General features: G+C 31.8%; 3 protein-coding genes and 1 pseudogene across 3 annotated transcripts; 1 reads left to right on the forward strand and 3 right to left on the reverse strand.

Annotated features, from left to right (window-relative positions):
• Positions 1 to 119: 119 nt before the first annotated feature.
• On the reverse strand, positions 120 to 3,528 carry LOC125050627 (plasminogen receptor (KT)). Its single transcript, XM_047650587.1, has 4 exons — positions 3,202 to 3,528; positions 2,908 to 3,038; positions 2,351 to 2,460; positions 120 to 1,703 (listed from the first exon to the last, which is right to left on the reverse strand). The coding sequence occupies exons 1-4, from the start codon at positions 3,280 to 3,282 to the stop codon at positions 1,570 to 1,572; spliced, it is 456 nt and encodes a 151-aa protein (XP_047506543.1). The 5' UTR covers positions 3,283 to 3,528; the 3' UTR covers positions 120 to 1,569.
• Positions 3,529 to 3,616: 88 nt separating this feature from the next.
• Positions 3,617 to 9,027, forward strand: LOC125050617 (flap endonuclease 1). Its single transcript, XM_047650572.1, has 8 exons — positions 3,617 to 3,799; positions 3,890 to 3,955; positions 4,532 to 4,735; positions 5,193 to 5,338; positions 5,890 to 6,057; positions 6,854 to 7,072; positions 7,661 to 7,810; positions 8,599 to 9,027. Exons 1-8 carry the CDS (start codon positions 3,718 to 3,720, stop codon positions 8,701 to 8,703), a joined length of 1,140 nt encoding a protein of 379 aa, XP_047506528.1. The 5' UTR covers positions 3,617 to 3,717; the 3' UTR covers positions 8,704 to 9,027.
• Positions 9,028 to 10,458: 1,431 nt separating this feature from the next.
• Positions 10,459 to 10,584, reverse strand: LOC125050754 (annotated as a pseudogene).
• A 713-nt stretch (positions 10,585 to 11,297) lies between these two features.
• Positions 11,298 to 23,367, reverse strand: LOC125050185 (glucose-6-phosphate isomerase). The gene is made up of 12 exons (XM_047649837.1): positions 23,185 to 23,367; positions 22,356 to 22,495; positions 21,857 to 22,025; positions 20,606 to 20,714; positions 19,999 to 20,163; positions 17,002 to 17,114; positions 16,792 to 16,918; positions 14,960 to 15,054; positions 14,161 to 14,319; positions 13,272 to 13,404; positions 12,441 to 12,582; positions 11,298 to 11,806 (listed from the first exon to the last, which is right to left on the reverse strand). The coding sequence occupies exons 1-12, from the start codon at positions 23,313 to 23,315 to the stop codon at positions 11,619 to 11,621; spliced, it is 1,671 nt and encodes a 556-aa protein (XP_047505793.1). The 5' UTR covers positions 23,316 to 23,367; the 3' UTR covers positions 11,298 to 11,618.
• Between the last annotated feature and the right edge of the window lie 375 nt (positions 23,368 to 23,742).

The raw sequence follows: 23,742 nt of genomic DNA on the forward strand, positions 1-23,742 counted from the left end.
AAAATAATAGTACATAAGCGTATTATTTTTTTGTAGGAATCCTCGACAATGCATTACGTTTTCAAGCATAGACAATGTGTGGGTAATATGTGTAAAAAAGTAAATAATTACTGCTGACGTAATCATCAAATAAGAAAATTAAATACGTCCCCCTATAGTGATTACGTAATACTTGAACAGCGCCTTAGTATAAAAGCGATATATATAAAAAAACATTAAACTTAACATCTAACTGAACACTTAAATAATGACATCGCGGTAAACAATATTCTTAACTAATAAAATTTAATAAATAAATCGGCATTAACGATTAATAAATTATAGAGCTTATAAGAAAAAAATTAAAAACTGATTTTACAAATTAGGTTTTAAAAATTTTGCAGGTATGTTACTAATTTTGTCAATCAAGTACAACTAAGTACTAGTGTTAGTAGTAATAGTGTTAACCACTAAGTAACAACTTAAATTAGTTTTCTAAATTAAACAGTTATCTGTATCTTTTTATCACAGAGTAAACACAATTGACTGAAAGATACAATTTAAAAAAAAAATTGTATACAATACGAAAAGAGAATGTATAAAAAATATACACGCTCAACCAAAGTTAATTTTTGTTTCTTTTCGACCATGGCGCAGGCTATAGTCTTTCGACCATACCGCCTAATCTTTCGTTAACCAAAGTTAAGCGTAAAAAACAAATCCATAATACACTAATATTCCTATAACATTAAATATAAGTAAACAAGTAAGACTCATTGTTAAAAAAATCACAAAAATAGCATCTAATAAAAATATTCAAAATAATATATTTTTTTTAATTACCGCTTCGATCGCGCCTTAAAATACCGCCGTTATTAATAATCACTAGTTCAAAGAGTTAACGATAAATATTAACATTAAGATTTATTAGAACACTTTAAATTGATTTATATAAATCCAAAGACACTTAGATTCGATGAAGATATTCGCAATTATTAATACTTTAAGGCTTTTAAATTTAACTGAGATCCCGAGATATAATATGTATATATTACCTATCAGTAAGAAGAATATTAAGTTAAAATTTACATTCTTCTTTAGATTACAGATTTCGATTAGAGAGTGAAAATAGAAACTGCAAGTCGAAACAAAGGCGATACACGTTATGGCATTGCGTCGGTTTGTTTTATCTCGATTAGACACAGGGATCATCTTTGTTTGTCTTTTCATCTGACGTCACAATCTCATCCCCCACTTTACATTTTGTAAGTTATGTTTAAATTTTAAGTTTATAATACATAGTGTATATTATCGTGAACTTTAGTTTTGACGTCGATTACATACAGTGTAATACGTCGAATTTAATTGATTACTAACTTGATATTTGTTATAGACTAAAGTGAATTTTACTAAACAAAATGTTCTATTTTCTCACTATATTGGCAACATAATTTTTTTAAATGCAACTAATTTTGGAATGCTTTGCCAACTTTGAATCACAAATAATTAAATTGGCAACTTTCCCAGTAAAGTCAACTAATACTGATCTCTATCATTTCTAGAAGCTGCAAAGGTACACTCGCAGTTATTTTAAGGCATTGGTGGATGTATTTTCTTAGTCTCCTCTTCAGCCATACGACCCTGGTCAATGGATGATGGTGTTGGTAGACCACATGGTACTTTTAACATGTCCACCTCATGGGTCATTATGTGTTCAGCTTCCACTGAAAAAATTATATCATATAAAAACATTAAGCAATTATTCATAATCAATATCCCTCATATAGCCCATAAACAAATGAGTTGTCTTTAGAGTCTGGCTAACAAAGTAGATACTGGATTTTTTTGCAAACTTTTTTAGTTACTTTAGATAATGTTATTGTTCTTTTACAGATAGTCTTGAGATTATTAGCCAACGGTTATGAATTTTAGAAAAACAAAAATGAACGTTCATTATTAATTGAAAGATATGATATAACTGCATGGAGACATCGCTAAACCTATAAGCCTAAAAATTGCAAGCATCCACTAGTAAAATAAAAATGAATGTCAAAGTATCAAAGTGAGTTGTTCCAACTTTCCTTTTTACTTTAGGGCTGCCATGCTGATATTTTTTAAATTTGCCGCGCTTTTTCAGTATCAACTTTCATTAGCCAGACTCTATTACTCTAGTCACTCTTTATAAATAAATAAAAGTGACAACTCCTAAATACTTAAGGCGTCTGGTTATGAAATAAAACTCCTACAGCAGAAAGAACTGCTACTTAAGCACCAAATTAAGAAATGTGTCTATGTCTAAAATCTCCTCTGTCTAACATATTCTATGAAAATAATTTTCTGTTTACTAAACCTTATAATTAAAAGTACCTACTTCTGATTCTATGTAACTTGTTGCCATATGCAAGATCCCAGTAGTATAAGTTAACAAATGTAAGTGGAATTAATGGAAACAAAAAGTAGGCTCTCTTAGTTCTTCTGAACCTGAAACAAGTTCAAAGTAAGCAACAAAATTGTTTGCGTAAATAAGTTGCGTAACCAAGGCACATTTTACTGATAAGATTTGGATTCATCTATTTTCTAAAGAAATTTACTATGTGAAGAATCATAAACAAATGCTTCATCTTAATGCATAGTATGATTAAAAATAAAGTATTCATTACATATAAATTATTCTTTGTGAAAATCATTACATAACAAGTACTTTGATAGAGATGAAATAGGTAAATTACTTATTTTTGTTAGTACTGTTTTCTTTTAGTACTACACATAATTTTGACTTTATACATCATTGTTGGGGCAAGTCTCTCACCATCACTACAATTGCTGAAAAAAGCACTTGAAATGTTGACTTATGTTTAAATAATGTACATTTTAATGTTTATTGATTGGAGGGATGAAAAAAATCTGTAAGTTTTTCTATATTCTTACCCTGTAAATAGGCCTGTTGTTGCAGTTATATTAAAGGTTGTAATCCACAAAAATAAGTCTCTACTTTTAGCTACAGCTGTAGCTCTCTGCCTATCTGCCATTTGATTTTGCATCTGAATTTGCCTTTCAATCTGCAAGATATATTAAAGGTATATGGTAAAAACATTATTTAAAAATTAGGAAAAAATTATAAGGAAAAAATAATTATTTTAACAAAACTGTTCATAACATTTTATAATATATTATCTAGGCATATAGAATTTTGTATAAAAATAATTAGTGTTTTATACATACCGCTATCTCATTGAGGCTCTGTAAGAATTTTTCATTATTTTTATAATGATCTTCCAAGTTTATTGATAGATAGTTTCCCATCTTAACAAGTAGAAAGACAAAAAATAACTGTTCCTTTTTTAAAATAAAATGTTTAGTCGAACTCCTTTCTGAGATGCGCACTTTGAGAACCGACTGTTGTGGATCTAAGACAAAACAGCTTATTAGTTTTTCAGAATCCACTTATATCTTCAAAGACTTGTAATATTCGTTTACGTATTTCTATTTTCTTTGATAACTTTATTGAAACTGTTTACTGCTGATTGCTGACATCTTACAAATTTCACATTCATTAGATTGCTGTCAACACTCAAGAGTAATGTCACATAACAAAAACGTTGACAGTTCTCAATCTCATACACAGATGACAACTGACAGGTGTCAGATTTGGCGCCATTTCTACTTAAGTGTGTTTTACCTTATTTTTTATTTCCAGTATTTTCAATTCGTAAAGCCCGAAATAATTTGTAATTAACGATGGGTATTATAGGTTTATCAAAGTTAATCGCAGATATTGCTCCACAAGCAGTTAAAGAAATGGAAATTAAGAATTACTTTGGTATGGAATACCTTCTCGTATATTTCTAAGATTTTAAATGAAAAAAATTGAATTATGAATTAATGCGATTAAAATTTTGTGTTGTTTTAGGTAGAAAAGTCGCTATCGATGCATCTATGAGTTTATATCAGTTTTTAATAGCCGTTAGAAGTGAAGGTAAGCTAAGCTTAGTAATTGTAATTTGTATCTAGAATGTCAGCAATAAGCTCTAATAGTAATTAAAAAACTCACCAAAGAGTAATGATTTTATAAACTTCTTTTTCATATTAATTATCGATACAAAAGTACAATAATTAATCAATTAGTCTAATAACCTGTATACATAAAATTATATAAATTTGTCGTCTTAAAATAAAAATATATTAACTTTAAATTTAACTCTAACAGTTTCCTTGACAAAGATATTGTAATAATAAAATATTAATAGCTTGTTGGTTTGAAAGGACTTCAATGATGTATCAGAAAATCTAATCCTTTTAATTACACTTGTTATAAAGGCCGATTTACATTATCATTAGTGTTTAGGAGAGTGCTTTAGGATAGTACTTTAGTTGAAACATGTAAACTCTACTTGCTTTAGTAAACGCTACGCTAAAGAACTTGCCTTTCAAGTTGTACTAAAGCACTCTCCTAAACACTAAGATAATGTAAATCGGCCTTTAAATGTATTTCTTATTTCTGCCATAAATCTAGTATTACACTTACATTTATTTTGAATGATGAATACTTTAGGGGCACAACTTACCTCCGTGGATGGAGAGACTACTTCACACTTGATGGGCACCTTTTACCGAACAATAAGGCTAGTGGAAAATGGACTTAAGCCAGTCTATGTCTTTGATGGTAAGCCTCCTGAGATGAAATCACACCAGCTGAATAAGAGAGCAGAGCGACGAGAGGAAGCTGAAAAGGAATTGCAAAAAGCCACAGAAGCAGGTACCTACTTTACAATAAAAATGTCAGTTAAAACAAATTTTTAAATAGAAATTAAATTTACTTATATATTTTATTTGCACAAAGAAGCTAAAAATTTGCCAATAAAAGTAAAGGCCGAGGGCAATAGATGACATCTTCTAAGCCCCATTACTTAAGTAAAAAACTGTAGTTTGTGCCTGATAAGTTTCTATCATGTCACATTGATACTGCTATATTCTTTTTAATTTCTTTATTTTACAAATAATATAATACAATCATAATAGATTACATTAGAAAACCGCTGTGGTTTATATTGATGTCACCATAACAGTCTTGTTTAGGAGCGCGACGAATGCATATAAAAGTAGTTTTTTAATTTGCTGTTTATGTTGCTGTATATATTGATCACATGCAGAAATAGGCTTGTTGTAAATGATAATAGGATAGTATACTTATCCATGCTAATATACTCACATAGGGGACCAGGCCTCAATAGAAAAGTTTAACAGACGACTTGTGAAAGTAACAAAACAGCATGGAGAGGAAGCTCGGGAGCTTTTGAAGTTGATGGGAGTGCCTGTTGTTGAAGCACCTTGTGAGGCTGAAGCGCAATGTGCAGCATTGGTAGGTGTTATCGCTATACTCGAAGAATTGTTACGCCATGGCTGTTAGAATATTTAATCACCTTCCTAAAAATTATAGATCACTGTCATGTAATGTTTTCAAGGGGAAGGTGATTAGATTTTTAAAGTCAAGGTGCTTTTACAGCGTAACCAAGTATTTAGAACATAAGTTTAACAATTACTCATAAATTACTTCTTATTATGACATTTGCATGCCTGTTATTGTATGGCTGATTGTGCGGACTTTTCTTGTTGTTGTTTTTATTTTATTTTGTACCACTATCATGGCAAATAAAGGATTTATTATTATTATGTTATTTGTCAGAATATATGGATTAAAGAACAAGAACTCATTACAGTTTTAACTTGATTTGTTAAAAATATAAATTAATACAATAACTGTTTGTAAAGATTTAATTATTACAAACCTCACTTTAAGAGACTTGCAGACATGATTGCTGTAACGCACATATCATTTTGAGTCATGCAAATAATATAACAAAATCACTTTTATATATATCTTTAATTATATTTTATACAAAAATTTTTTAGGTAAAAGCAGGCAAAGTTTTTGCAGTGGCGACAGAGGATATGGATGCCCTTACCTTCGGTTCTAATGTCCTACTCCGACACTTGACTTTCTCTGAGGCCCGAAAAATGCCAGTTCAAGAATTCCATCTGGATCAAGTTTTGAATGGATTGGAGCTTAATCATAAAGAGGTATTTAGAAATGCATAGTTTAATTGTAGGTCTGATAATGAATAATAATTATATATTTATAATAATATTTTAAAGAATATTATGGTGATAATAATGGCGTCCAAATTTGTTTATAATCTCATATATATGTATAAGTAAATATACAAATTATAATCTGTACAAAAATATATTAACTTTACTAGTTCTGTAACAAAGGTATGGCATATATCCATCCCAGAGCATCCGGGATCTTCTAGGTTATATTCCCTTGGATTAACTATTTGTCTTGTTGGTAGACAAAGTTTTATTTCAGTGGTAATGCCTTAAAATAAAATAAAAAATCACCAATGTTTCAGAAACATAATCAGTCTTTGAATAATAATATAGAAGAATGTTTAATTTATATGATTTTACGTACATAATAGTTTGGATAGGATGTTCAAATAAATGAAACTCTTAGATTGAAGCTGGGTGTCAACTGGCTTTAAGCGTTTAGAACATGAGACAGAACTTATAACTTACATAACATTAGAGTGGGGTTGCGACGCTGGATTAACAAAAACTAAGTTGAATTATTGAAGGGTTCTTAAATCTAAGTGAGATTTTTGTTACCTATCAAGAAAGTGTAGTTCATCTATTGGATATTATCAGAAACTGGAATGTTATATTGCAAGTGATGAGTGTGGGAAAAAGCAAGGGCCCATTTTGGCTTCAAATGTGCAATGATTGCTTACATTAGGTTTACCCTTCTAATTATTAACTAAAATATTATATACATGTTACTTACTCACATAACTAGGGTTCAATTTTTTTTCAGTTTATCGACCTTTGCATACTCCTTGGATGTGACTACTGTGGGTCCATAAGGGGAATAGGCCCCAAACGGGCCATCGACCTTATAAAGCAACATCGGTGTCTCGAAGATGTATTGAGAAATATTGATTTAAATAAATACCAACCACCAGAGAACTGGGATTATTTGGATGCGAGGCGATTGTTTTTGGAACCCGAAGTTACTGATGCTGATAAAATTGAGGTATATTTTAACCAAACTTTTTTAATTTAATTATAACAGTTTTTAATCTTGTAGAGGAAGACAATTTCCACATTCCTATTTGAATTATCAATAAAAGAGTACTAACTAATTATAAAAAGTTTCTCTTTCAAGTATTACGTAACATTTTTGGGGGGGGGTCCTTTTGTAAAACGTTACGATGCGGAGCTGGAATTGGATTACGCGTTATTGTTAATATTATTTTGGACTTTCCAGTTCTTTACACCACATAATGGTAACTTTTAGGTATAAAGAGTCACTAGGTGGTCACGAAACGTTTTACTATTGGATATAGAAAAACGTTAGAAGCATTAATATTTATATCTTTAATGACGAATCACAAGTGTACATTGTGTTACCTACGTGAATAAATGATTTTTGATTTTTGAATTTTTTTTTGTTACGGCGCGTTACATGGGGGGGAGGGTTCAATAATAATGTCCAAAAATTGCGTGACGTAATACTTGAACGCTCCCTGTATAGGGTTGTAGTGGCCCTGGATAATTATTAAGATAATCAGTAACTATTCATGATACTGTGTGAGGAGGCTTAGTCTTACAAATATTTCAGTTAAAATGGAGTGACCCTGACGAAGAAGGCCTAGTTAAGTTTCTATGTGGAGACAAACAATTCAATGAAGAAAGAGTCAGAAATGGCGCCAAGAAATTGTTCAAAGCTAGAACTGGCACTACGCAGGGACGGCTTGATGGATTTTTCAAGGTGATTTTGATGAAATTGAGCAATAAGTTACACTCTTACTACACAACCTTTTGGCGTATTTTTATTCATTTTTTCTGTTTTGTGAAGTGTTATTGTTCTATACTATTTTCGCTTCTATTCTTTACAAAAACTATTAAGTTGCTGGCTATCAGTTTTGCGATTTGTGATCTACACCTGACTATAGTTAATATAATATTTTTTCAATTTACTTACTAAATCGTTAAAAAGATTTGACAAATATTAACAAATTACTTTTTATTTAAACTGGTTTTATTCAGAAATACAGTTTAAACTCTTTATAACGAATTTTAAGGGGTAGAGCATTTTTATTCGTTATCGTGGGTTTCGTTATAGGGAGGAAAGAATTGACGTATAAAATTGATAATAAATTTATCACATTTTTACGTTATCGAGAGTTCTGCGTTATAACAAATGACGTTATAAAGAGAATACACTGTTAATTTCTTTGCTAACGTAATATCTTACTTTTTTAACTAATAAAATATAATTAACTTTACTTCTTTTTTTTAAATAAATAAAAAATAAATAGAATAAAAATACAAAAACTAATAAATACATCATTTAAAAATCTTTGAACTGTTTTAACGGTGTTTCTATGAAAACCCAACTGAACATTATTTTTAGCATTTATCAATGTTAATTTTAATATTTTTAACTATTTAATTTAAAAACTTTTAATTTCGATTAAATTAGAGAGAGAGAAAAAAAGAGAATGAAGTGTTGCATGGTATTGGTAATCAGACTTTTAAAGAAATATATCTCAACAGGTACTCTCAACGACACCGAACCCAAAACGTAAAGCTGAAGAAGAGAAGAATAAATCAAATAAAAAAGCAAAAACTGGTGGTGGACGGGGAAGGAAACCAAAATAAATCTTATGATAATCTGTGTCGTAATTATGAAGATATGACATAAATTAAGAAACTCTGAAATAAAACACTTTAATGTTAAAAAACCAATTCATAAAACGAAATAGAGTCTAATTGCACTCTTTTCAATAATTCTTCCGTCTCTTAAATCTACTAAAATGACACATTTTAATTTAAAAATAAAATAAAACGTAGGAAAAATAATAATAAAATTACGGGTTATTTTATAAAGGTGTATTTTGCCCCCTTTTCATGAAAAAAAACGATGCACCATTTCGATCAAAGTACTAATGTGACTCCTTTCAACACAGCGTAAATACAATTTGACAGAAAGAGACGGAAGACTTTAGAAAGTGCAAAGACAAACTTTTTATGATCGAAAGGGATATTTTTTATAGGGACAGGCTCCTTAGCTTTTCCAACTTTGTAAACAAATATTTAAATCCCCGAAAAAAGACTAAATATGTTAGACGCTTAAGTTTCGCATTCCGGTAATGTAAATAATTGTAATAAATAAGATTTTTCTAAATGGTTTTTTATTGCCCTAGACTTGTATTGGCGGAACCAGAGAGCGATGTGTGGGGCCTAACAGGTTGCTGTATTACATATTTCTAACTCATATCGTATTGATTTTAATGATATTTATTCATTATCAATTAAAACTATTCATACCCTGAAAAGCGCTAACCATACCACCCGCCGCTAAAGATTCTCGACCTCAGGGGCCATTCAAGTATTGCGTTAGCACTATAAGGGTGGGGGGGATGTTCTTTGATTTTCTTATTTGGTGATTACGTCATCATTAATTATTTAATTTTACTTATATATATATATAAAAATGAATTGCTGTTCGTTAGTCTCGCTAAAACTCGAGAACGGCTGGACCGATTTGGCTAATTTTGGTCTTAAATTATTTGTGGAGGGCCAGAGAAGGTTTAAACGTAAATATTAATTATGATTAAATTAAAATACTAAAAAATAAAATTGAATATTCCAATAAAATCTGTTCCTATTGTGTGTTCCTACGTATTTTTATAAATAAAGAGGTATCACTTGGTTGTCATATAATTATAGGTGCCTACAGATATGTGTGTATCATGACTGTAGTTTGAGGTTGTATTTGGTCTCTTTTAAAAATGTTGTATTACGTTTTGACACAAAAATATGAAGGTGATACGAAGTTCGCGAGTTCATCTAGTTTTATATATATATTACCCACACATTGTCTATACTTAAAAACGAAATGCATTTTCGATGATTCCTACAATAATAATACGTTTATGTACTATTATTTTTGAGAGCTTTGCTTACTTTTGCTGACAAAACGGGGGAATAAATTGCAGTAAATCTGCATACGTAATACCTGAACGGCCCCTTAGCCACTGAGGCCTTCAAACCGGCCAGTCAGTGGTTATACTGATCGAGTATCAATCCTCTCTAGGTTGGAGGAACAGTACACCTTCGTTCCCCCAGATTTTTAGAAATTCCACCCCTATGGCTGGCCTCAGCCGCAATTGCAAACAAATGAACACAACACTAAAAAATCAGCACACGTAATTCCAAAATTAATAAATTAAATCCCGTATGGCTCAGTTGGTTTATACTTGAATTCCATTCCGATATTTTTAATATAAAAAACTTTAGACGTGTCAAGGGACACCCGGATGGAACGAAATTCCTTTCGATTAATTTATATGTTAATTGGTATCATAACAGTATGATAGATTTTCTCGACACCAATCTTACGACGAAAAAAAAAGCCAACATCACGAGGTGTTCCCAGGCGGTCTTAATCCAAGTACTGACCTCGCCCGACGTTGCTTAACTTCGGTGATCGGACGAGAACCGGTGTATTCAACGTGGTATGGAGTTATGGACGTTGGCGATAGCTAAATCGAAAATGTAAAATTTAACAACTATAGCAAAAAGTGTCGTTACAACTTTTGGTCTTAATTTATTCCGTCTAGCCCCCTTTCGCAACGCTCGATAACTTCGTTCCAACAATACTAATTTAGTTAAGTGATTCCAAAAATAATTTTCATTTCTTATCCCTACAAAAAAAAGCCAACATCACGAGGTGTTCTCAGGCGGTCAGTGGTCACCCATCCAAGTACTGACCTCGCCCGACGTTGCTTAACTTCGGTGATCGGAGGAGAACCGGTATTACAATAGCAAATAGCAAAAAAGTGTCGTGACAACTTTTCGTAAGAATTTTTTCCGTCTAGCCCCCTTTCACAACGCGCGATAAGGAACTTCGTTCCAATAAATTTATGAAGCAAAATAAACGCAGGAATTATAGCGCAGATACACTTGCGGAACACAATAGTGACAGCTACAATCTGCAGCTACCCGGAAACGCTCTTACGAAGTTACTTCAGCCCCAAATAACAACTATAAACTATATAAACAACTTCTCTACCTCAGCCACCGTTACACCAGTCGAGAATCCTTCCGGTCGGAGAACCCCGCACCATCCTTCCTACACAACCCGCTTAAGTCGCTTCTTAGACCCAACCAAATCGTCTTAACCGACTTTTTAAAGTTGTATTATTCTCAATATATGAATACTCGTTCATTAGTTAGTAAAAAAAATCAAATTTGTGCTAATATTTATTTCAACATACAAATACATCTCTAAACATAAATATTTACTTAATAACTAATCGCGAACCATGCGCGGTGCATTCAACACAAGCCTTTTATCCTACAACCAAAATTTTAAAAAATTAACAGTGATAAAAAGATCTAAATTTTAATTTCCATAAATATTTTTTACAAACAGCTGTTTCCAACATTAAACAATATTAATACGATAAAATATTAGATTTTAAATGAGTCATATATCAATACATAGTCCTCGTGATTCTTAGACGAATATAAAGATATTGTATAAACGACACTTCTAAGTTGTCTGGGTATTAAAAGTTTTCTTTCAAGAAATTGATCAATCCATTGGTGGAAGCATCGTGCGATGAAACTTTAGTTCCATCAAGTAACTCTGGTTCGATTGCCTTCGCCAATTGCTTTCCCAACTCAACACCCCATTGGTCGAAGGAGTTGATATCCCAAATCACACCCTGTGTGAAGATTTTGTGCTCATACATCGCTGAAATTAAATCATTTTGTATAGAATGCTCGGATTATCAGGAAATCTTATGATCGATTCAATTGACGGTTGATTTTTATTCTTTTTTTTTTTAAGACAATTCACACCAATTGACCTAGTCCCATGCTAAGCTGGCGAAGCTTGTGTTATGGGTACTAGGCAACGGATATACATACATATTATAGATAGATAGACATATAAATACATATTTAAACACCCAAGACCTAAGCACAACACCAAATGCTCATCACATCGATGTTCGTCTCAGCCGGGGATCGAACCCGGGACCCATCGATTCGCAGTCAGGGGTACTAACCACTAGACCAATGAGTCGTCAAACGTTAATCATTGAGATTCCTTCTATTTTAAAAATCATAATTTAATTAAATTCGATTTGTTTTGTTATTATTTAATTCTTTTGACAGATGACAACTGACACATGATAAATACTTCAAATCATAGAGGGTAGCCCCCAACTTTAAATAATCGAGGGGGCCAATCAAAATTGATTTTATTCAATTTATCGAGTATTTTTCAAGGGACCGAAAAAAAATCAATTAGGCAAATTAAATCATAAAAGATTAAAAGGAATGTTAATTTGAATAAGATTTTATAGGAACTCGTGTCCACTTACCAATAAGAGCGCCAAGAGTGAATGGAGTGACTTTCTTCACAACGATGGAGTTAGTGGGTCTGTTTCCTTTGAACACTTTGTGAGGTAAAATCTTGGATATCGCTTCTGGCGCCATCCCTGACTTCTTCAATTCGGCCTCTGCCTATTTCAATATTTAATTTACATAAAATGTATTATCTAACGGTTATGGTAATTTAATAAATATTGTCTTTTTTTCATATACTGTAAATGTATTGTTGCAACTAATTTTAGTTTAATATCTTTATCAGACACAATAGTTTACTGGCGTATTCATATTTCTATGTCCCTGCTCTGAGAGCCTATTTTGGTAAGATTCAGAGACTAGCGCTAAGTAACGTCAAAAACGTATTAGATTTTGATATTAGGGGGTTTTGTGTAGTTATATCGCATTAGTAGTAACTGTTAAGATGGTACAATTATGTGGAAATAAAAAAATGAGACTAAAACTTGGTCGATCGAAGACTTTTCTTTCTTACTAGCAATATATTTTTGGAATGTAAAAATTTGACGTTGGTACACTAGTTATCCACTTAAATTATTGTCAACATGAATCATATTAATATTATCAAGTCTCAGGAACATACTCTCATTCATATCGCAAGTCATACCCTCGTCTTCACAGCTGTCAAATATGTCAAATGTCATACAGAAAAAAATACTTTGACAGCTCCTGAGACTTAAGTTTGATTGACGTTCTACAAGGTACATAGAGCAGAGTCTAATGTTACTTTTAATCTTGGCCATCCATAAAATTATTAGCAAAAACAAGTAAGAAGTTTTATTAAAATGAATATAGAAAATTATTAATACCTCTGCAGCGGTCTTGCCCTTCATAAGCGCCTCAGTCTGGGCAAGGAAGTTAGCAAGCAATATCTTGTGATGAATGCCTCCCGATATCGGGTTATGCGTCTGCGCAGGCGCTATGAAGTCGCATGGGATCAACCTAAAAGGGTTATTTTAATACAATCTAACGTAAGTACAATAAAAAAGTAACGAATTTTTTATATTAATTCTTCGTAGACTGTATTCGAAACCAAACGGAACACAACAAATTTTAAAGTTGATATGTTCGAGCTGTCAAAAATTAAATGTATCGTATCAACTCACGCCCGAACCCAATAATTAATCCACAATCTCAGATTGATCTGAGATCAGACCGTGACAGTCGATCGATCTACTATCTGCATCCCAATAACCAAAACCTACGAAGACAATTCATTTTTGGCGACGGATAAAATGCTCTTTGTCGTTCCACTTTACCGAGTTTTCAATCATATTTGATAATCAATGTAAACTAAATAAAGTAAATAAAACTGTACAAATAACATTAAAATATACATGTGTATGTTTAAAACATAACAAAAAATTTTTTTAATTACATATTTAAAAGACTGGTGTAAGTTAAAATCTGTTAAAATAATTAACTGTTAAAATCGATCTTTCGTCAACTGTCATTTTCATACAAAGGTCTATCCTCAGACACCGATACGACCTCCAATGGATAGCTTGTATCGAAAGATGGCTATTACAATACGTCGATTGGTTATAGGCACACTTGTTACAACATTACTATCTCAGATGGTGGATTATGGATTGAGATAGGTTTTTGGATTCGGGCGTATAATGAAACAATACTTGACGTTAGACAAACTGAAATGTCTGAAATATACCTTAAAACATATTAGTGAATTAGTCTCACCTAGTTCCCTGGTGTATCAGCTGATAGAAGGCATGTTGACCGTTCGTCCCCGGTTCACCCCAAACAATTGGTCCCGTGCTGTAATCCACTTCGGAACCCGACCGGGTCACATATTTCCCATTACTCTCCATATCCCCTTGTTGGAAGTATGCTGCAAATCTAAATTAAAATACGAAAACCATTAATTAAAAAAAATAGCAGATGAACTTATTACATACAGTAAACTAATGAGGTACAACGGGCGGCCTTAACGCTTCAAGCCATCCAGGCAACTGCTCTTTACATAATTATTCTTTTAAATAGCAAAACACGTTTAGAATTTAAACGAACGTATTTCGTAACTTGAAGGAACTAAAAGTGCGCCAACTGATCACTCAAATGATCACGTGACTTTATGGAAAAAATAAAGACAATTAAACGGAAATAAATGTAACATTTTCTGTCTACAAAGAATTAATTTAATTTTTTTATATAAAAATACTAGCTGACCCGGCAAACGTTTGTTTTGCCATGTATATTTCTAGGAAAAAAAAATTTATTTCAAAAAAATAACTATTTACAATAGTAAAAAACTAGGGGTTGATCGTTGAGGGATGAAAATTAGGGGTTGTATGTATTTTTGTACGGTGTTTTGGGCTGTATACCCTTTATCACTTAGAGGTTTGAAAGATAGATAGTAGCCGATTCTCAGACTTACTGAATATGCATAAAAATTCATAAGAATGGGTCGAGCCGTTTCGAAGGGAACGAACATTGTGACACGAGAATTTTATATATTAGATTATGTTTATTCACTTACCTATGCAGATACTGATCATATGGCAGAAGTGCGTGTGTCTCTGCGCCGTAGAAGTTACTGTACCATACACCAAGTAGGGCCAGGATAACAGGGGCCTATATACATCATAAATAAGTCTCAAATTGTCTTAAGTCTCTTAAGTCTCTTTATTCATATAGATAAACAAGTACACTTATGAATCGTCAGAAAGAAGTTAAATTAATTGTAAATTTACATTTACTACCAGTTCGCAAGTCAAGGGCGTAGAGCGGGTAAGAACTGGCAAGAAACTTTCCGCCACTCTTTTTAATCGCCAAGTTTTGTCATACAAATTGATGGAACTGGAGCAAATCAATCCCAAGGATTAGGATCATTTAAGTATTCCTCAAATTTATAAAAAGCTTTATTGATGAATTTTCGTTTAACGAGGAGGGCTTTGAATTTATTTAGTGATAATTCTCTAGTTTCGCCGTTTTTAAAATGATAGTTTAAAACGTTTTCTCATAGATGAAGCTGGGGTCCCCGAGTTGTTCTAGAATTCAGTGTCAACACAAGTTACATCATCCGAGAAGCGAACCCACAGCCTCACTCCACTTGTCTGCACACACCACACAACGATATGGTGTTGGTAATTTTTATTCCTCGCATACTTAACATATTTTTTTATAAAAACTCGTTCGCAGTTTTTGTGTGTCGAAATGTCAAATGTCGAAACTAATTTGGGTATTTTTGCATAGGCTTAGTGGGAAAATCGATAAGTAACAATCTACTTTGATCACGGAATAATTTAGGATGAAAGAATCTATAAAGAACTTCGACTCGTAGCAAAGTTGGTGCAAGCACTACTGTATTTTTGCTTATGCGTACTTCAATTGATTTTTGATTAAGACGAAAGGTTTTTATTCATTTCCATTAGACTATAACTAATAGTAACAACTAACAAGGCCTACATAACAGTAATAACAGTTAATTTTTTTGAAAATAAGGCACTTTAAGATCTAATTTGAACTTTGAAGGTCTTAAAAATAAAATTAATTTAAAAAAAGTGATTATTTAACAATAATATTTCTTATAAGTTACAAATTAAACCATAATCAAAGCGATCGCTATTATATGGCATCAAAAAATTAACAATAATTGTTTCGGTTTGGAAGGAAAACGTCATGATTTCAAAATTAATATGTATTGATTTCAAAGCAATCCGATAGCGCGTTTCAAATGTCTAAAGCGCCATCTAGTATCAAAACAAAGACATACTCAACATTAATTCTCAATACAAATTTTACAGATAGATAATAATAGATTTCATTTTTAATCATTTTATGGTCTATTTTAAGTAATAAGAAATTGTCAAAAATATGCACGTAGCAATAACGAGTGATATTTTAAACGTAAACGCAAAAAGTAAGTTAAATTTAATAAAATTGGTTATATATTATATATTAGAATTTAAAATAATATTATGAATATTAGAAAAATGTTCCATTTTTAAACTTGCTTTGTTCAATCATTGAAATTACTTTTAATAATCATAATTTTTTTGTTATTATTATTTAATTGTTTCATATTACCTAACGAATTAAAGTACGATTTGTTACGAGGCGCCATCTTGACTTTTGACAGTGCGTACAGGGGACCCGTAACACTTTTGAGGTCGCAGAATCATTGTGTTGTTGGGCCGAATAAATTTTTATTAAAAAATGAGATTGGTGTCTTAAACCCACTTGTTCTGTATATTTTAAAATAAATTGTGAAGGAATCAATAATATTGTACGACAATCAACCTGTCTTTTGAGCTCGCACTCTACCCACATGTACATATAACAATTTGTTAGTCAAAGCAAATTTCTTACATTTTTCTCCAATGGAGCACTAAGGAAGTGTTGGTCCATGAAGCTAGCTCCGTCCAACAATTTCTCAAAGTTGTCAAACCCGATGTACAGAGATATAGATAGACCGATCGCTGACCAGAGTGAATATCTGTAATTTTTAGAGGAGAATATTAAAAAAATATCACGATTTAGCCGGTTTCATCCAATAATTATAAACGGAACAATTCTTACCTTCCTCCAACCCAATCCCAGAAGCCGAACATATTCTTGGGATCGATTCCGAAAGCGGTAACTTTCTCGCCGTTTGTGGATAACGCGACGAAGTGCTTGGAAACCGCTGATGGCTAGAAAATTAAAATAAATGCGGGTAGTACAGAAAAAAATATTTAATAAATTAAAAATTAATTTAAAAGAAATACGGATTTTCTTTGTATCTGTCACCGTAAAATTGTAAAAACCGTTAGATTGTAATCTATCTCGCGAGATTGTAAACTGTCGAAAGATTGTGAACCTCAACGAACTGCTTACAAATTAACGTATTATTATTCGGTAGTTATATGAAATTGTTGGGAAGTAAAATTAATCTGTAATTGACCAAAGAAGTTTGAATGATAACAAAGTTAGTGTAGTACAATCTACCGAATAATAATACGTTAAATTGTAAGCAGTACGCTGAGGTTCACAATCTTTCGACAGTTTATAATCTCGCGAGATAGATTACAATCTAACGGGTGTTTACAATTTTACGTTAACATATCTAATATTTATTCCAATGGGTTCGATATACTATCTTTCATCATCTGATTAACATATCGCTTGCCCCGGGGAATTGTCGTAAAGCGCTATTACGACTATTTTAATGTTCTAAAATCTTTTTCAGAATTTTTGCATAACATTTTACTATAAAAAAAACACGAGGATTTTATTCTACGGAAATTGTGCACAATGTTAGTAATACTCGTTTAGCAAATTTTACCTCCCCTGAAATATATCGCAACACCATAAAGATAGTTTATTTTAGATTGTAATTCTACCAAATCCTAAAAGACAATTTAAAAACGAATAAAGAGTGGTAATGATATATTCCTGTTTCACCAAGCTTATAATATTTCCGTGAAAAGAGTGGTAATAAGATATTACGTTCTAGACATTCATGTGCCGTCGTAATGTGCGGTTAGTGTGTCGTCCGTAATTATGCTTAAAAAGTGTAACAATCGTAAACGCTTTTGCTCTTCAGTGTAAGTAGATGAATTACTGCACTATACATTTAGGTATTTTTTAACTATTTGCACTCAATACATAACAACAATGTTTAAATCGTGGAATACTAAAAAAAATATCTTTCATTTGATATATATAGTTGTTTTTAATACAGTTGCTCAAAAAGTGGCGTATTGCAGGGACGTATAGCGTTCGGGATGTGGGCTATTACACACTCGTGCTTTTTCTTTACCTTTTCCGAACTAGTGCGTTTTCTTTCCCAACTGTCAAGATAATGTCTATTAAAAAGAATAAAACAACCACGAAGTTTTTGATAAAAAAAATCATAGAAGTTTTTATAATTCATGCAAATATTTCAAAAAAGAAGCTACTCATTTGTTTTAATATCAGATTTAATGATTTGATTCAATGAGTTTTAGGTTAGGTTTCATTTCATTTCATCTCATTAAATTTCATATCAATAAAAAAATTCTACTGAAGATTTGGCTGTATGGGCATAGTTCCCTTTGCCTACCCAGAATGGGTGAAGAAAAAAAAATCTCTGCTCATATTCTTTTACAGTTGGCGCCATTTTCCAAAAATGTTCTTTGCTAGTTTAGTTGTTTGTTATATTATATATTAAATACACATGAACAATCATACGAAATTAATAATAGTTTGTCTCAAACAGTAAATATGCAACCTAAAACTTCCCCAGTAAGTAAAAAAACTGTAATTTCGATGAATATGTGAATTATACCTTTTATAAGAAATAACTGATTAGTTAGTTGAGGTTATTGTGTTTTAATATTTTATTAAATTGCTTAATTTTTTCGCAACTGTATTAAAAATAGTCGTTCAGTACACGTGCGGAACCATCATTGCAACTTGTTCCGACTGTCAACCCTCACCTTCGGCTACGCCTCGGCTCGGGTAGACATTTGTCGGAACTCTTTGCAATGACAAGCTTTCCGCACTCGTACTGAAATATACTATTTTAATACAGTTGCTCAAAAAGTGGCGTATTGCAGGGACGTATAGCGTTCGGGATGTGGGCTATTACACACTCGTGCTTTTTCTTTACCATTTCCGAACTAGTGCGTTTTCTTTCCCAACTGTCAAATTAATGTCTATTAAAAAGAAAAAACCAACCACGAAGTTTTTACTAAACAAAAAATCATAGAAGTTTTTATGATTCATGCAAATATTTCAAAAAAGAAGCTACTAATTTGTTTTAATATCAGATTTAATGATTTGATTCAATGAGTTAGGTGAGGTTTCATTTCATTTCATCTTATTAAATTTCATATCAATAAAAAAATTCTACTGAAGACTTGGCTGTATGGGCAGCCCCTTTTCCCTTTGCTTACCCAGAACGGGTGAAGAAAAAAAAATCTCTGCTTATATTATTTTACAGTTGGCGCCATTTTCCAAAAATGTTCTTTGCGAGTTTAGTTGTTTGTTATATTATATATTAAATATACATGAACAATCATACGAAATTAATAATAGTTTGTCTCAAACAGTAAATATGCAACCTAAAACTTCCCCAGTTCGTAAAAAAACTGTACCAATTTAAATGTATATGTGAATTTATTTATTTAAGAAATAAATGATTAGTTAGTTGAGTTTATTGTGTTTTTAATATTTTATTAAATTGTTAAATTTTTTCGCAACTGTATTAAAAATAGTCGTTCAGTACACGTGCGGAACCGTCATTGCAACTTGTTCCGACTGTCAACCCTCACCTTCGGCTGCGCCTCGGCTCGGGTAGACATTTGTCGGAACTCTTTGCAATGACAGGCTTTCCGCACTCGTAATGAAATATACTATTATGTAATGTTCTTAGTTACCTATAATAATAATATACGTATAATAATAATAATACTTTGCTTTTACGTCTTCCTATACGGGAGCAAGAATATATGTATATTGTTTTTTCCAGGCAAGTTAATATATTCTGTAGTATTATGGATATATATTAGGAATTAACGCCAGAATATTTAGTTGAAATAAATATGTCCTTACATCCTTCGCGACATCCAAAAACCAGTTCTTGGCTGAAGTGGCATTGGTGATGGTCTCCTGAGTGGTGAACGTCTTAGAGGCGATGATGAAGAGAGCAGTCTCAGGATTCAGCCGCTTCAGTACTTCCGCTAAGTGAGTACCATCTATGTTGGATACAAAGTGAACCTGTAAATGGAAATATATAAATATTGATAGTCTGGGCTGAAAGGAAACCGGTGTATGCTAATAAAATTACATATTAAAAAAAAACAATTTTTTTCATATCAAAATGATTTCTGTCGAATTGTAGTGATTTTTGGAAATTAATATAGCCTGTTAGAATTTTGGTTAGTTTTTTTTTTAATTGTCTCCACACAGACACATATTTTACTCATATTTGGTCATAAAAACCGATAGTTGTAACAGCCGATGACAATGATATTAACCTAATACAATAGAATTCAGCCGGGATTGATTTTGGTCAATATAACCGGTATGTTGTTCTAAACGATGTCGTCGTAAACGGTATTAACTGTATGCCAGTTTCCTCTTTAACATACAATATACAAAGCTTTCCTCTTATTAATATTAGTTTATATATAACATATGTTAAGTAGTTTGTCAATACCTTAAGACGGGTAGCATACGGTTTCAGGGCCTCAGTAACCATAAGAGGTCCAAGATCAGATCCTCCAATACCAATATTAATGATGTCAGTTATTGCTTTACCAGTATATCTGTAAAGAAAAGTATATTTACTATTTTCGATCCTCGGCTGTGCACCAATGGACTTTCTTTCTATGTGCGCATTTAACATTCACTCGAACGGTGAAGGAAAACATCGTGAGGAAACCGGCTTGCCTTAGACCCAACTCGATGGCGTGTGTCAAGCACAGGAAACTGATCATCAGATTGAGAAATGATTATGAAACAGATACAGAAATCTAAAAAGATTGTGCCACTGATTTAGTAATCTTTATTCATATAATCATTACAAACATAATTTATAGTGCTAGAAGCATTAGATAATTTCTTCAAGGCAACGAAAGTAATTAATACAATATTATCTTTGGTTTAGGTACTAAACATTTAAATAAAGTTCTTTAATTGATAGAAAAAAAAGATTAGATAAAGTCATGGATAATTTCTGGCTACTCAGCAAGTTCTTGGGTTCCAAACTGCTTACACATCAAACTATTCACTGCATTTATTTAGTCCATAATTACCATATTCAAAAAGAATACAAATTAAATAATTTTAAAAATGTGCAACAGTTATGGTGTATACAATGAGCTAAAAAGTATATTTGTAGTCTATAGTCTGTTTAGGAAACCTATGAGAAATAGAGACTTGGAGGGCCTCATAGCCTAGTGGTCTTATTAAGTGGCAGCTAGGTGAGGGTACCGGGTTCGATTCCCGGTTCGAGGGCAAGTTTTAATATAATTTAAATTTGTCTCGGCCTTTGGGAGCTTTGTGCGGTACCAGGCGAGTGCTTATACCGTACATGGAGGACATGGTCGAATTTCTGAGGCAAGCACGAATTATAAAAATCTTATCCTTGACGCTGGCTAATGCACAAACCGTGCCAGAGCCATAAAAAAAAATAGAGACTTGTTGTAGCATGATAAGGAAAAATGGAAGATGAAAACAGTTAACGTCACTTGGAGCGAATCAAGACCAGTAAACTATTATTGTGGAGAGATATAATATACCATCGAACCTACAACCCCAGGGATGAGAGTCGCACGTAGTACCTACAGCAACATATTATATGTATTTAGAAATATAAACACAAATTTATTACATTAACAATAATTAATTTCAGCAATCATGGTTACCCTGTAATTAATACTTTAAACTGTAGAATTATATTAATTACCCTTTCCAAGATCCACTTATAACTTGCTCTGAAAACTCTTTCATATGTGCCAAAACAGCATTTACATCGGGAGTCACATCTTTGCCATTAACCAATATAGGTCTGTTTTGTCTGTTTCGAAGAGCAATGTGTAACACTGCACGGTCTTCTGTGAAGTTTATCTTCTCACCTAAAAAATTACTTTGTTTGTTAAGATTTTAAATTCACATTCATTTCATACAAACTTTGGAAAAAATCTAATTCTTGTTTGACCATAAGTATGTTGTTTACTTATTAAAGCCTAAGTATTAAGAAATTGAGTAGTTTATGCCATTTAGGAAATGTTTTTCCTCAAGTTGTGGTAAGATGGATGACATTTTGAATACATACCATTATATTTGACAGAATGCGGCTAGTTATGTTAGCAATAAGTTTATAAAGTGACCTTATTATGCGATTGTTACATTTACGTAACTCTTTGTAAATATTATGAAATTTATGCTATCAATAAATGACTCACCAGAAAACATAGCATCTCTTGCTTTTTCAACATTGCGACTTTTGGCTAAATTTAAAAGCAGGGAGAATGCTGCATCATCCATTCTGTTCTTGGAGTAGTCAAGCAATATTTCACCATCATTGGGAGTGGGAATTCGAAGACTAAAAAAGATGAATATAAACAAATTCAATTTTACAGGTATATGGTAATTTAAAACATGTTTTTTTTTTAAAGTTATTTACAGAAATTGTACAATTGCATCACATGTGGCAAAGTAAATGAGGAAAATATTTGTGAAAAAAAAAGTGTGATGATTTTAAACAAGCTCAATTGTATTTAACAGTTTATTTTTTTATGACATTATGAGATTGACTAGGATATATTACGTTTTTTGTGTCACTAATTAATAATTATACCTTCCTACTGTAAATGTAGAAATTCAGATATTTAATTAAGAAATCCCAATAAATATATATAAGACAATGTTATAAGGATGGTACAATTACTAATATTTGTCTCTTTATAAAAATAATTATTATAATTATAATAAGCCTTATTTAATAATTAAAAGACTTATTTTTACATAGGAACTTATTCAGGGAAGGAAACATAAATAGTAAAAGTTACCTAATTATTTAATAACTATATAAAAAGTTTGTAGGTGACATTGTTTCGAACGACCTTTATAATATTATTTTGAAAGTCACTTGAACTTTGACTTAGAAGTTTTGATAAGGTCACAACGAATTGTTTACTGTTTTCAGTTAATAACCTTTAATTCCGAGTTTACTGTATATTTCAAGTTTTCAATATTTTTATTCTTTAATTTATTATTTGAAAAACAATTTACCAGTATTTGTTAAACCGTTCGGCATCTTGTTGAAATAATTGTTGTATATTGATCTTGTCTGCATTTGTATTATAATGTTCTTGTAGCTTCTGATAAGCGGGGTCTTGTCTTAAATTCACTTTTGGCTCCATATTTTTAATACAAAACGTACGTGATTTTAAACACCGAGAAAACCGAAACTGAACCAATACCGCTGTTATCAACATACGTCTTTTTGACGTTTCAATGACACGTGAAGGTTATTGGCATTCCGTTTTACTTGTAAGGCGCCTTATACTAAAATAAGACAGAATTAATTTTACCTTGTTGTAAACAACCATAAAGCCTATACTTATATTATTACTAAATTTTTATATAGAATCATGAATCTTACATAAAATATTAATTAAGAACCAAAATCGGACTTACTCGATAAAACGTTGACTTAACGCCCTACGTACAATATTAGTTATCATTGTTTATATTTAGAAAAACAAGGTAACCAAAGTAACAAAAAGGTAACTAACTTTTATCCTATTGCAGAATATGTTAAGATGGGTTAGTTTTAAAGATTAAATG

This window comes from Pieris napi, chromosome 6 (genome assembly GCF_905475465.1).
Source record: "Pieris napi chromosome 6, ilPieNapi1.2, whole genome shotgun sequence".
Lineage (NCBI taxonomy): Eukaryota > Metazoa > Arthropoda > Insecta > Lepidoptera > Pieridae > Pieris > Pieris napi.